This window comes from Homalodisca vitripennis, chromosome 2, assembly GCF_021130785.1.
Source record: "Homalodisca vitripennis isolate AUS2020 chromosome 2, UT_GWSS_2.1, whole genome shotgun sequence".
In the NCBI taxonomy this organism is placed as follows: Eukaryota; Metazoa; Arthropoda; class Insecta; order Hemiptera; family Cicadellidae; genus Homalodisca; species Homalodisca vitripennis.
In genome coordinates this window covers 37313610-37326657 of record NC_060208.1, presented here as the reverse complement: position 1 = coordinate 37326657, position 13048 = coordinate 37313610, and the positions used below count along the sequence as shown (strand labels likewise).

Below are 13048 nucleotides of genomic sequence, written 5' to 3'. Positions count from 1 at the left end.
ATTTAGTAACAAAATTATATTTCACATATTGTGTTCATTAAATTTTATAACATTTTAATTACAAGGAGTTTATTATATGTATTTTTCGTTATGTTCGTGCCATCTTGCGTTTTAATAACATCCTAAAATTTGTCGTACAACTTAAATTACCGAAGCTGGCAACTTTTATTTGCCTAAAAACCAAATTATAGTTTCTATGTTTCATATATCTGGTAGTTTTAGGTAGATGACATTTAAAGTAATGTATCACATTCGTTTTTCTGCATACGATCACAGTGTGACCAATAAATTCACGTTTTAACGAAGATAAAAACAGTATGTCACAAAAGTTTCAAGATAAAATGTATTATACAGTATGCTATTGAAAGAACATTTAATGTTGTTCTAGGGGTCAGAACATCAGAATATACGAGTAAATATAGTAAATTTCACTAGGGTTTTTTTCTGTATAGATTGTTATGGTTTGTATTCAATCATATTTGTACATCGGCTATAGCCTCAACGATACTTATGCTTTAAAAGAAATTCACTTTTGTAAGTACGTTTTTGGACTTGTGACGTTTAATGATTGAATATTGAAAAAATATACAGATAACCATGAAATAACAAAACGAGTTGATGCCATAACCAATAAGTTCAGTATCGTATCGTTTTTCATCATAGCTTAGCATATTTTATGAATGTATATTCACAAAGTATGTCAATCAATTCTTTCTAAAATAGTAAATTATGTTTCTTTATTTTTCCTATCATATATCTAGTTGAATTGAAAAATTATCAGTGTGGAAATGTTTATCCCAAGAACGTTCACGTGCATAAGTAGGATGCTTTCTAAACTGAATTGAAGGTGTCAGATATTTTACTTTTGTCTTATTCGAATATGCTATTTCTTTGATGATGAGTTAGCTAACACGGCTATCTGGTAAAAATATTACCAAGGAATCTTGTTTACAGGATGGATATCACTGCAGCCCACAGGAACGGAACTTACAACCAATGCTGCTCAGGATTTTGCATAGACCTGCTGGAAAAGTTTGCAGAAGAACTGGGGTTTACATACGAACTGGTGCGGGTGGAGGATGGAAAGTGGGGGACTCTTGAGGTAATAAATTAGTAATTATTCACTATTTTATAATAAATTGAATTTCTACTATTAAACGGACATATTTCACCAAAACCATAAAAGAACTTAGTAAAAAAATGTCCATAGTTTTCTTTTAAATCATTATTTTCTTTGGCTGCTTTCTAAATAATTTATTCTTAATTTTTAACGTTACTTTATCATTGCCAATTTAATGTATTTCCCATATATTCTTTTACTACCTAATAAAGAATCAAAATAATAGATTTTAACCTTTAAGTAAGGTATTCTACTTAAAAACGTCCATTATTCCAAACAAATATATTTTTACTTAAAGTTCTATGCATCGTCATTGATGTGGATTCACTTTCAGAACGGTAAGTGGAACGGACTGATAGCGGAACTGGTCAACCGGAAGACGGACATGGTGATGACGTCACTGATGATCAATTCCGAGCGAGAGGCCGTGGTGGATTTCACTGTCCCCTTCATGGAGACAGGAATAGCGATCGTCGTGGCAAAGCGGATAGGAATCATCTCCCCCACCGCCTTTCTAGGTCAGTTGATGTCCTTACTGATGGGCGAAATTTGTCACCTTTGTCAAAACGTTACGGATCTCAAACCTACATTTTCCTCACCTGTTACCTCCTTCTACATAACCTAATATATGATATAGTAGCTTTTTGTGTAATATTTATTTCCATATAACCTGAATGAATTATTATATTGATTGTTTCTTTGTTATGTTAACACAAAAATGCATATAGCTTACAAGTACAACAGATGCACTAACAGTTTTTATGTAAGATTATTATTTATTTCTAGCTAAGATCTCAGAGTGCTTTAGGGCAGTTTTATTATATATTGATCAAACCACATTTTAGCATCATTCCACGTATAGATGAAAGAATATTATACTATTTGCTTTATCAGCGGATTTGGTTCTTTCTTATAATTAAAACTACACACTCTTTAAAATTTTGTTATCTCGTAGTTAGTTAAAATATACGTATTATTAGAAGACTAGCTAATATGTTTAATTAAATTAAAAAAATGTCATACCTACTAAATTCAAAAATAAACGTAACCAAGTTGTAAACATTTTTTTTGTGTGTCAAAACAAATTGTTATATTCACAAATAACATGTGTAGCTTCAATTAGATTTTAATGAAGTCCAAATTTTTACTTAGAAATAAATTTCTCACACAGTAATTCAATCTAAGGCACCACAACCGCGTCTATCCAGTAGTAGCAATGAATACCACTTTACAGCGCAGCAAACCTACAGATTCTCTAGAAATTTCAGGAATCGGAAGGAATGAAGCATATCCAAATAAATATATTTTATATGACAAGGAATCTACAATGTTTACGATCCACATGGTGTATTCCTCTAGCATCCATCAACGTCAATAATCAAGACGTCTGCGAAGTCTACGACTTGACGGACTAGAACAAAATTTCTGTCTGTCTGTGTCTGCCTATCTGTCTGTCTTTCCACATCTAATCTCGAACAGACCTATAGACTTGAAATTTTAAAAGAATCTTCACGAGAAAATAGGTTAATAAAATACTGGCAAGCAAACTATATACAATCTTATGAGATTTTAAGAAATGATACCTTTATTCGTAGGTTTAAAGAAACATATAATAGACTGGAGTTTAAAGTTTAAAATCGGTAAACAGTATTTTAATACAGCATACTCTTACGTTGTAGGACCCTTGCTAGCTTACCGAAACATTTATTATTTGAACACTGTTATAAACCTAACTAAATAACAAAAATGTAATTTTACCATGCGGCAGTTCATCTCGAGAAAGATTACATATGTAAGTCTTTACATTTTGCAAAAATTTCCACATCCACATAAACAAGAATTTATGAATTCTATAACGGTGCATTCCAATCAAAGAGCTGAGCCTGAATGAAGCTCACGCCCAATTAGGCTGACAAAACTGTTTATTTTTCTGCGGGAGGTATAAAGATTGCTTTTCCGTATGATTATCTGTCTATCTGTCTGCAGGATATCTCGAAAATACAATGTGTTGTAGATTTAAAATTCTGAAAGCAACCTCATCGTAGCTTGTTACGTGGAACGTGACGTGACGTAATTCTACATTATTTAAAAATTGATTGCAAAGTATACAGGTTTTTAGAATATAACAGAGAGAAAACAGGATACAATATAATACAACATTTTGCAGTTGCAATACCCAATGTAATTAATAAGATAAAGTTTTGTTTACACTGGTTTAAACTATCAGGATATGTGAACAGTATTGGATTTACATATCAATTATTCAAGGAGTGTGATTAACAAGAGCACGCCAATATAAAAGTTGAGGATATTCAAATTATGTAATAGGTAAAGTATGAATATATCAGTGAGGACGCCTATCCAGACGTAATGTCCCGAGCGCCGGGTGAAGAGCTCGAGCCATAAAACCGTAATTTGCTGTGCGGTTTGAGCTGTCATACCGCAGATGTCGGTAGACCGCCGAGCCACTCCCTCTTTGCCGCCAGGAACTGGGTCAAAACTGAATCCTGCATTTGTACGTCCAGTATTTCAAATAAATCCGATGCATATCTCAGTACTTAACAATACTAATCACTAACTATTCTCATACTTAACATTTTCAATAAACGAATTATAGAAAAATGGAATAAAATTAAAGTTAGAAATCTATACTATTTCATATGAATAAAATTGTGTTTCTCTGTGTGCTTGTTTGTATGTGTTTTATAATCGATCACGTACAATCTACATTAGCAATTATACTAAAACTGTACACAGACATTCTTGCGGTCCCTGATTAACAATTTCTATTTCAATTACTATTTCAAAAATACGTCCGGGATACGCCCTACTGGTTTTGGAAACTCCCTTTTGGCATATCCAGCAGATAGTTTAATTTTTTTTAACTCCTGTCAAAATTAAGGCTACTAAGTATAATAATTGATACACTTTAAATGTTTGCTGTTTAGCTGTTAAAATTAATTTACACTTTACAAATCTTGTTACATGTAGAAGCTTTTCTTTGTCTGTGTTTTGATCAACTATAGTAAAAGGCTAGAAATCGTTGGATATATTCAATAATAATTTATCATGATACAAATTTTAAAATTCTCAGGGGGAATTTTAAAACAGAGTTTCACTCTACGAACTCAGAGCCCCATCTTTACACTCGTAATACTAAAACTAAAATATTATACTTTTAGATTTAGTGATAATATAAAATTGGTTCTAAATTATTTTCTGTTGATTCTAATATAAAAAACATAGTTACAGTTTTTCATTAATTAAATATTCAGTACCCAAAAGTTTAAACTATGGAATAAAGACAATAAATAGAATTTAAACCTAGTAAGATGCCTTTACAATTGCATTAAAATAATAAATTAAATATATATTTTCCTTGAACACATATTCTTATTATTAACTTACTATTAATTTATTATTTTTCTTAGGAAAATTTTAATAAAATAACTATTTCTTACTTACTTTCGTAAATTGAATAAACGGAAATAATTTATTTGTATATGTAGTTATAGTTATATTATTTTAATACTTCTCCGATTGAAAGAAAATAAAGCGCAATATTTTTAAGGTAATTATGACATAGTTATTGTATTATGATACTTACAAATGTTTTTCAGCATTTTATTATTTATAGTTATTATTTTTCCCTTATAATAGTCTTTTCATAAAATGAAAAATAGTAATTACATGTTTTAGTACAGTAATGCTAACTTCAATATTGCCACAAATTGAAAGAAAGGTATAAGAAATACAACGGAGCCATAACTACGTCACAATGTGGGGTTGGTTTAGTGAAAATCTTTAGTTTAGCTCCATTTCAAGTTCCGTTTAGTGCAGGGTCTGAAATCTTATACTGGTACAGACTCGACTTCTGAAATCTGGAGAGTCTCAGACGTCTGAAGAGATCCAAAAAAGTCGGCGATGAAGATTTTCACAACGAATTGCGCATCGTTTCAATAGTAGAGATACTTAGATTACAAAATAAGTCTGTCCAGTTTACCTAGAAGCCATCCATTGTATATAGACAAAGAGGTGTTCTTATTGTCCTTTAATTTTCTCATTGTTAAATAACCCTTCCCTCCATAGCTACGTTATGTGGAGATTCACTAAATTTTCCAATTCGTTTGACTGAGTTTTACTATTATTTTCATGTAACTTATTCTTAGTGAACAGTATTGACGTGACAACGTCTTAAATTAGGTTGCGGCTCGGAGTGACTCATGAAAAAGTGTAACGCCCGGTAACGTTTACGATGCCCGTACAGTGGGTCCGCCGCACGGGATAAAGCAGATAACTGTGGCTCCGCCGCACGGGATAAAGCAGATAACTATGTTTATTCGTGAAAATGTGTAACGCGCCCGGTAACGTTACGATGCCCGTACAGTGGGTCCGCCGCACGGGATAAAGCAGATAACTGTGGGTCCGCCGCACGGGATAAAGCAGATAACTGTGGGTCCGCCGCACAAAATATATTTCTATAGTTAACATTTTTTTTTATACATGTTTCAGAACCATTCGACACGGCTTCCTGGATGCTGGTAGGTCTTGTCGCCATCCAAGCCGCGGCTTACACCATCTTCTTCTTTGAGTGGCTCAGTCCGTCCGGATTTGACATGAAAGTTACGGTAAGTACTGAGTAATACATACTTATCACTATAATACAAGGTAGGAATATGCTACATTATGTGTCGCGTAACAAGTTCTCCGAGGTTATATGCAAAATTTACAGTCTGTAGCTTATTTCTTTCTTGAGATGTGTAGTTAACAAATAGATAGACAGTCAATCATACAGGACAGAAATTTGTATCTCCACGGCAGGTAAAATATGAAAGTGACAGCTGTTACATCCTAGTAAGCTTACTAGGATTATTCAGTAATGCTTCAATGACACTCAGTCAAATTCAATTGTCGGGCATGCACCATCATAACTTATTCAAGTTTATGTAGAAATGAAGTTTCATTCAATCTAATATCTACTGATGAATGCCTTACTACATGCTACTTTTTATGTTTCAAGTTAGGTTTCATGACAGTTTTCAAATAATAATAGTTCCGGTAAGCTATGGAAACTGTGGTAACTGCCACACAAGAGTGCGCTGAAACAATTCTGATCACCTACGTTTAACATTGGATTTCCGCTCTATTACTTTTTTTTTTTCTACGAAAAAAGTACATGTTAAAATCTAACATTACTTTACTTTGATTATTAATTTATTATTCCGCTACTTTCTCGTGATATCATGGTTAGCTATGAGACTAATGTAAAAATATTTGTTAACGCCAAATTCCATGGAGTGATATGCACCATCATCAAACTCAGTGTCTATGTAAAAATTGAGCTTCATTTACAACTTAGTAGTGTCTAGGTCAGTTAGTTCTCAAGATATCGTGTAGACAGGCAGACATATAGGCAGGCTGATAGACAAACATAAAATTTGTCTAGACCTCTAAGTGATAGGGTTCGCTGACGTTCAGGCAAGAAAATAACCCAACGAATTATAAAGGAAATCGTTTACAATCTGTTCTTACAGTTGAATGATAACTTACGTTAAGTTGTTAATGATTTACCTAAATATTAAGGTATATCCTTGAACAGAACACAAAAGTTACCTTAAAGACTATACAATTTACGCTATACTGCACATGTACGATTTTATAAGCAAGTTCTGATATTGCTTTCAAAATACATTAATGTATTTCTTATATAACTTAAATATTCAAATAAGGATTCCAAGGGCACTGCAGCATTTGTCCAGTTATGGGATATTTCATAGTTTTGTACTTGCAATTATTACAACAAGAACATTTGCGTTAGTACAGTACGTTAATCCAAATATAATTTTCTAATCAAGTAACAACCATGATAATAGTTAGTAAAATGAAACTCACACTTGACTATGACTCATAAATAAAGATCCAATTAAATGTGTTATATAATAAAAAAATCTTAACAACATTAAATTTTTTATGATTAAGGTGATTGATAACATTTCTATATACCAGGAGATACATTAATGTAAAAGTCTTATGAACTACAAATTGTTTATGATAAACCAGCTACTTAGAAAATTCTTATGTTATTTTTATCGGTCAAATTAACATTATAAGGGTTAAAAATATATTTGATTACTTGTAAGATATTCATCAAGGCATTTAAATATGTTCCAATAATTATTAATAATAAATACTGTTAGGCTAATAGCTAAGCACATATAGCAAAACTGAAATCATCTCTTATTTTCAACATACTGAATAAAAATCTCCATACTTTTTTTACACAACTTCTTCAAGTGTCAATAAATCTTTCTAATGTTTTATTGACAAATATCTCAAAATTTTAAGCTGCCTGAATAAACATTTTTTTGTACACTTTTATCCACCATCTATTCAATCGGTAAACAATGCAAATGGTTTTTGTCTTTACTTAAGAGAAAACTGCTTGAACGACAGAAACTAATAAATGTATGAGGAGTCACGATTGACACAGAGCTAAAATTTCGTAAGCACGTTGAGAATATTTGTGAACCTGTAATAAAATATTAAAAATTTTGAAATGGCAGAAGTCATTGAAAAACGTACATGGTTAATTTCTTGATTTCTTAAATCATGATTTACACTCTGCTTGTGCTTGGAAACAGTTTAACGTAGAAATTTTATACGATCTCATTATGGAGAAAATTAGAAAATTTTATCCTATTTTTCACTGCTCATCTCGGGCCAATATGCTATCATTGAAAGCGCTGTGTAATATTTAGACATTGGCATTGATGTTTTAGATGGAGCTTATATTGGATCCTGTTAACTTAATTACATTAAAACATAAAACCAATGAGTGAACCTACTTTCCTGAAAGCCAAGCTGTCAACAAGAGCGACTATTTGATAAAGACATACCCATCAGGATGGCATGCTAAAACTGCTGCGTGTAAGGAAAAGGCAACAAAGGAAGCTTTTACGTTCTTTGGGCTGAAGGAGTACAATAACCTTCTACCCATCATTAAGGGGTTGACTTTAAAGAGACTTATATAATGTTAAAACATCATATACTGCTGGACTAAATTAAAGTGTTCGTGTTCTAGCCAGTTTTATTTCATTTTTGAAACTATTTTAACTTAGATGTAATTACCGTAATTCATAAATAAATAGAGTTTTTTACTTTTTGTAACAAATTTGTAAATTTTCACTCCCTGGAAACTGTAATAGATCAGAGTTGAAATATGTCGAAAACAGAGTAATTCACTGCCACGCTCATTCCACTACAATGAGCCTCTCAGAGAGCTCCAGCATTGTTTTAAAATGCTTGCTACACTAATTACTTCAACACAATGGAAATATTTCATCTTGTATTGCCGCTATTCATTATAAGGAACAAATATTACCACTTTACTTTTATTCAAGAAATCAGGCCTCTTATTTTAATTTAACTGAATAAAACTAAACTTTTGTTACTGTTCGTGAGATTTCCATACAACTCTAATTTATTAAGCAGAACTTTTATACCTAGTTTTCAATCATCTTGTTTGTTATCAACAAAGTATAGGTTTTTGGGGTTAGGCGTTCCTTTCCTAATCTGTTTACAGGTACGGAATGTCGTTCGTCAATTTGTCGGAAGCTCTGGGTCTAGTGAAGTGATACGATATACGAAGGCATAGAAATACTTTTTATCTCTGGTGATAAATTATCGTGAAACATCGAGATTATAGTAATATTGTTAATTTGGAGGCCATGATATATGAGCACATCATGAAAAAGGATATTAATGAATCCAAAGATCAAGTTTTTCATGAGGCACAGTAAAATGACTCGCTATAAATACAAGCATTTTCGTTGTTCATGTTCACGAGACAGGAGAATTGGTGATAAGAAATGAGAATGATCAAAGGTATCCACAATTTTTCCTTAGCCATTCTGAAACTCCGAGTGTCTCAGGACCATCTCACTCTCTATATAATATCTCTTAATTAGTTCACTATGCAACAGTTAATTTAATTTTGCAAAGAAACGAGATCAATCTGAACTGCACTCACCGGTAAATGAAATTTACACCAAATTTATTGCAAATAAAGCTCCAAAGAAGAATATTGAAGTTAGTTTTTTTAAACCAATTATTTCAAGTGGTATTGATCTATTTTTAATGAGGTAGGGTTAAGTACCTTAGATAGAGATTAAATATGATAACGGGGGGTTATTTAACAGAAAAAATAGATTTGTACTAGGCTACAATAACTTTTAAAATATATAAGTTGTGGGATTGCAAATAATACCAAAACTAAACAATACAGTTCAATTTTCATCGTAACTAAATCAGTACTAAAACACCTTTGTTTGTTCGAGCAACAGAGATGATGAGATTGCTAAACATGTTAAATCATGAAATCGATTTGCATTAATATCTGACGCCATCTGTGAAGACAGTTACATAACACTTGTTTAATTGCTATTTTCAGTGCACTATAACCCAAGCCTAACCCTAATGGCGTGACATCGCCATTATGTTGGCTGGATATACGCTGCTAATCTGTAACTAATACACTGTGATTGCTACAAATATAACTCCTAATATTTTGCAATTGTTTATAAGTTTCGCATACAATATTTATATAATATAAAGACAAGCAATATTACTAATTTAACCCTTAACAACCTAAAGCAGCCATAACACTAGGATAAGTTTATTATTTGCACATTGTATTAAATTCTCACTTTACTATCCCAATATACTATTTTTGTATGTAAAATTTGATGTTGTGTCGTAATTACTTATTAAGCGTAATTTAGTTTTTACATGCCCATTACGATATTGTAATAGGAATGATTTTATGTTATTTTATTTTGTGTTCAGAGGTTAAGTGGAAGAAAGAACTTTTTAGTCCTAACTTTGTCTATATAAATAAAGGCATTTTTCATTTTATTTAATTTCATTTTCATTTTACTGTCTGGGATGATACTGATTTATGAAATACGTTAATGCTTTAATTTTTATAGAATAATACTTTCCCATTGTACAACCGCTGGAACTAATAAAGTTCGCACTACTTCTTGGGTGTGCTCATGTGTACAATTTAGACGACACTAACTCACATCATCATGAGGCATATTAATATATAATGCACTAATTAATGTATTTAAATAGTAACAATAGTTTCCTCAAAAACAAATTATTATTTAAATTTACAATTAATTTTTTTAATGATAATTAGAAAAAGATCGGCATGTTCTGTTATTTTTATAAAAATTTATGTATATAAAACTATTTATTTTCAGAAACTGTATTGTGAATCTCCCAATGCCATGCAAGACGTAATGGACCTTAATCGATGTTTAATTGTTCCAGAACGTAAATGCAGGCAAGAACCACAGATTCTCGCTGTTTCGTACGTACTGGTTGGTCTGCGCGCTACTGTTCCAGGCAGCAGTTCGCATCGACAGTCCAAAAGGCATAACATCCAAGTAAGTCGAAATGTCAACTTATAGTGCTTAATTGGGTTAGAAAAATATTTCTAATACTTCTCGTAATTAGTTAGGATATAATGGAGACTTTGAAGGTTCTGTGACTTATAGTGATCATTTCTTGTTTATTGATTGAAGATTATTTTTTACCATGGGAAGGTTGTAAAGGAATGTTCGGGACTTTTCCTGAAATTTGCCATTGTACAGTGATTTACAAATCAGTAATACTACGTTTCTAGATCTGCAATCTGCTATTTCTTAAGATAGATAATTAACCTAACACATAAGTACAATCTAGGTTTATATAAATAATCTGGATTTTAGTTATGTGTTAGGCTATTTGTTGACCTGAGAAAGATATAAGATTTCAGATTCTTAAACGTAGTGATTTGTTTATCACTGAACGATGGCAAATCTCCGGAAAAGCTAATTTTAAGTGTTGAACTTCTATTTAAGTTCTCCTTTTCTCTCTTATGGTCCTTGAATTGTTCTTTGTTACTTGACCTTTATAAAAAACATGTCTTCTAGGAATTTCCAATTTCTAACACCTTTAGGTGGAAAATTCCGATACTAAAGCCTCAAGTCTCTGGGAATTCACATCTACTGGAAGTTCCTGGTTTCTACAAACTTGCAGTCTTTATAGATTTGGAATTTATAATACAATTCTTGTTTCCTCGAAATACAATATAATTCCCAGACCCCTAGGAATACCTTACGTAATTATGGTGATTTTTTATTTATAAGAGGGTGTCCTATTTTTGTTCTCCTCACTTACAGGAGATATCGGCGTAGACCAGCTTCCGGCATCAAGTTCTAAAAAGTCCCATTGTTTATGCCAATGTCTGGCATTCCAAGAGTGACTGAAAATTTGTATTGTATGAACAAAATAGTTAGTACATAAACATTTTAAAATAGTTTATTTTATCAGATAACAGAAATTAGAACCTAAAACACATTATATAAGAAGAGAAACTACGCATATAACGGAGGGCTAAACTCAGGCACATCTGTTATAATACAAATGCCATGTATGCCATAATGACGTGAAACATGATATATATCCACCTTCATTAAAATCAAGGTGGCACGATTGCTTTAAGGATGAGAAAGTAGGACAATGGAAGAAAATAGAGTGATTGTATTATTCACGAAATTGTATTATGTTTTATTTAAAACCATTCAACAATGATCCGTGAAAATACGGATTTTATCAATATAATAATTTAACGTTAGCAATTAAGTGGCAGAACACATATTTCTGCTTGATTTGAATTTGTTTTTTTCTATTTATATTGGTTTGTTACAAATTACACACGCGTAGACAGTTTGTGTTAGCATTAATTATCCTGTACGATATTGTTTTTAATTATTTGTTATACTATTAAGCTTTATAGAATACAAGTTAATCTTGTAACACATTCTGATTGGGAAATTGATTAATGTCCCAAATTTTAAACTTTCGAATTTTTAAACTTTTTACAAATGCTTTTACTTTGACAAACCTAACCGAACCAAAAATGTCTATATTGTATTTCTGCCGTTCATGGAATGGAAGGATTTAAAATACCACTTTTTAAATCCCATTATTTAGTGTAATAGTTGAATAAATAAGTATTTTATTACTAGAGCAGTTCGCACGAAAGTAGTCTGATGGTGGCTGGCTGTTATGAACCCTCGCCGCTTCCACCCCTCCCCCCCGCAACCCCACTCACCAATACTAAAACCCGTGCACTACACTTTTACCATTTTTCCGTAAATAAATTACGTATTTTATTCTATCTACCTTTCTTCTAAAACGAGACAATCAAGCAGACAGTATGTGAATATAGCAAAGTCGTAGGGGAAACAGCTATTTATCAATGGATATGGCAACACCACCTCAAATGTTATAGGACTCTTTTCATATAAGCTACAATAGTGGGTTTTATTCCTTATTTTAAAATAAATTTGAGGCAATATGAGGACCGCTCTGTCTGGGAAGGTACCCGTTCCTACAAAGTTGTAATTGAAGGATTTTTTACATTTGAGGAAACATTTTTAGAAATTTTATTACATAAATATGCTTTTAATAATGAAAATTTGTAAAAATATGTGCACACTTTTCAAGCTTCAAATTACTAATGTGCCCCTATATAGAGTCTTACAACAACAAGATTCAATTAGAATTTTACCCTTTAGGGAAAAAATTATACCGATTGGTCAAATAAAAATTAATTTAGAACAGGATTTGCAAATTTCTTAACTTTAAGTACTTCTTAGTTGTCAACTATAGTCCTCAGGCATTCTTTGATTTACAAAAATATTTTACTATTAACTACTTGATAATTTTTAGTTAAATATGAGTAAAATTAATATTATAGGCTTTAATGCGGCTTCTCATGTGTCACGACCCTAACTAAATATTTAAAAGTTTATTTCCATCACACATATCCACAACATGTTTGTTTGGTTGTGTATGGAGATATTATTATTATTA

At 31.8% G+C, this 13048-nt stretch overlaps 1 protein-coding gene across 7 annotated transcripts in view; it reads left to right on the top strand.

The window, feature by feature from the left end:
• Positions 1 to 13048, top strand: part of LOC124353819 (glutamate receptor ionotropic, NMDA 2B) — a 347819-nt gene that overhangs the window by 293816 nt on the left and 40955 nt on the right. For all 7 annotated transcript variants that reach the window (XM_046803835.1, XM_046803838.1, XM_046803833.1 and 4 more), the window contains exons 8-11: positions 955 to 1102; positions 1455 to 1638; positions 5633 to 5748; positions 10457 to 10572. In XM_046803835.1, coding sequence (XP_046659791.1) covers positions 955 to 1102; positions 1455 to 1638; positions 5633 to 5748; positions 10457 to 10572 — 564 coding nt within the window. The remainder of the gene's footprint in view (positions 1 to 954; positions 1103 to 1454; positions 1639 to 5632; positions 5749 to 10456; positions 10573 to 13048) is intronic.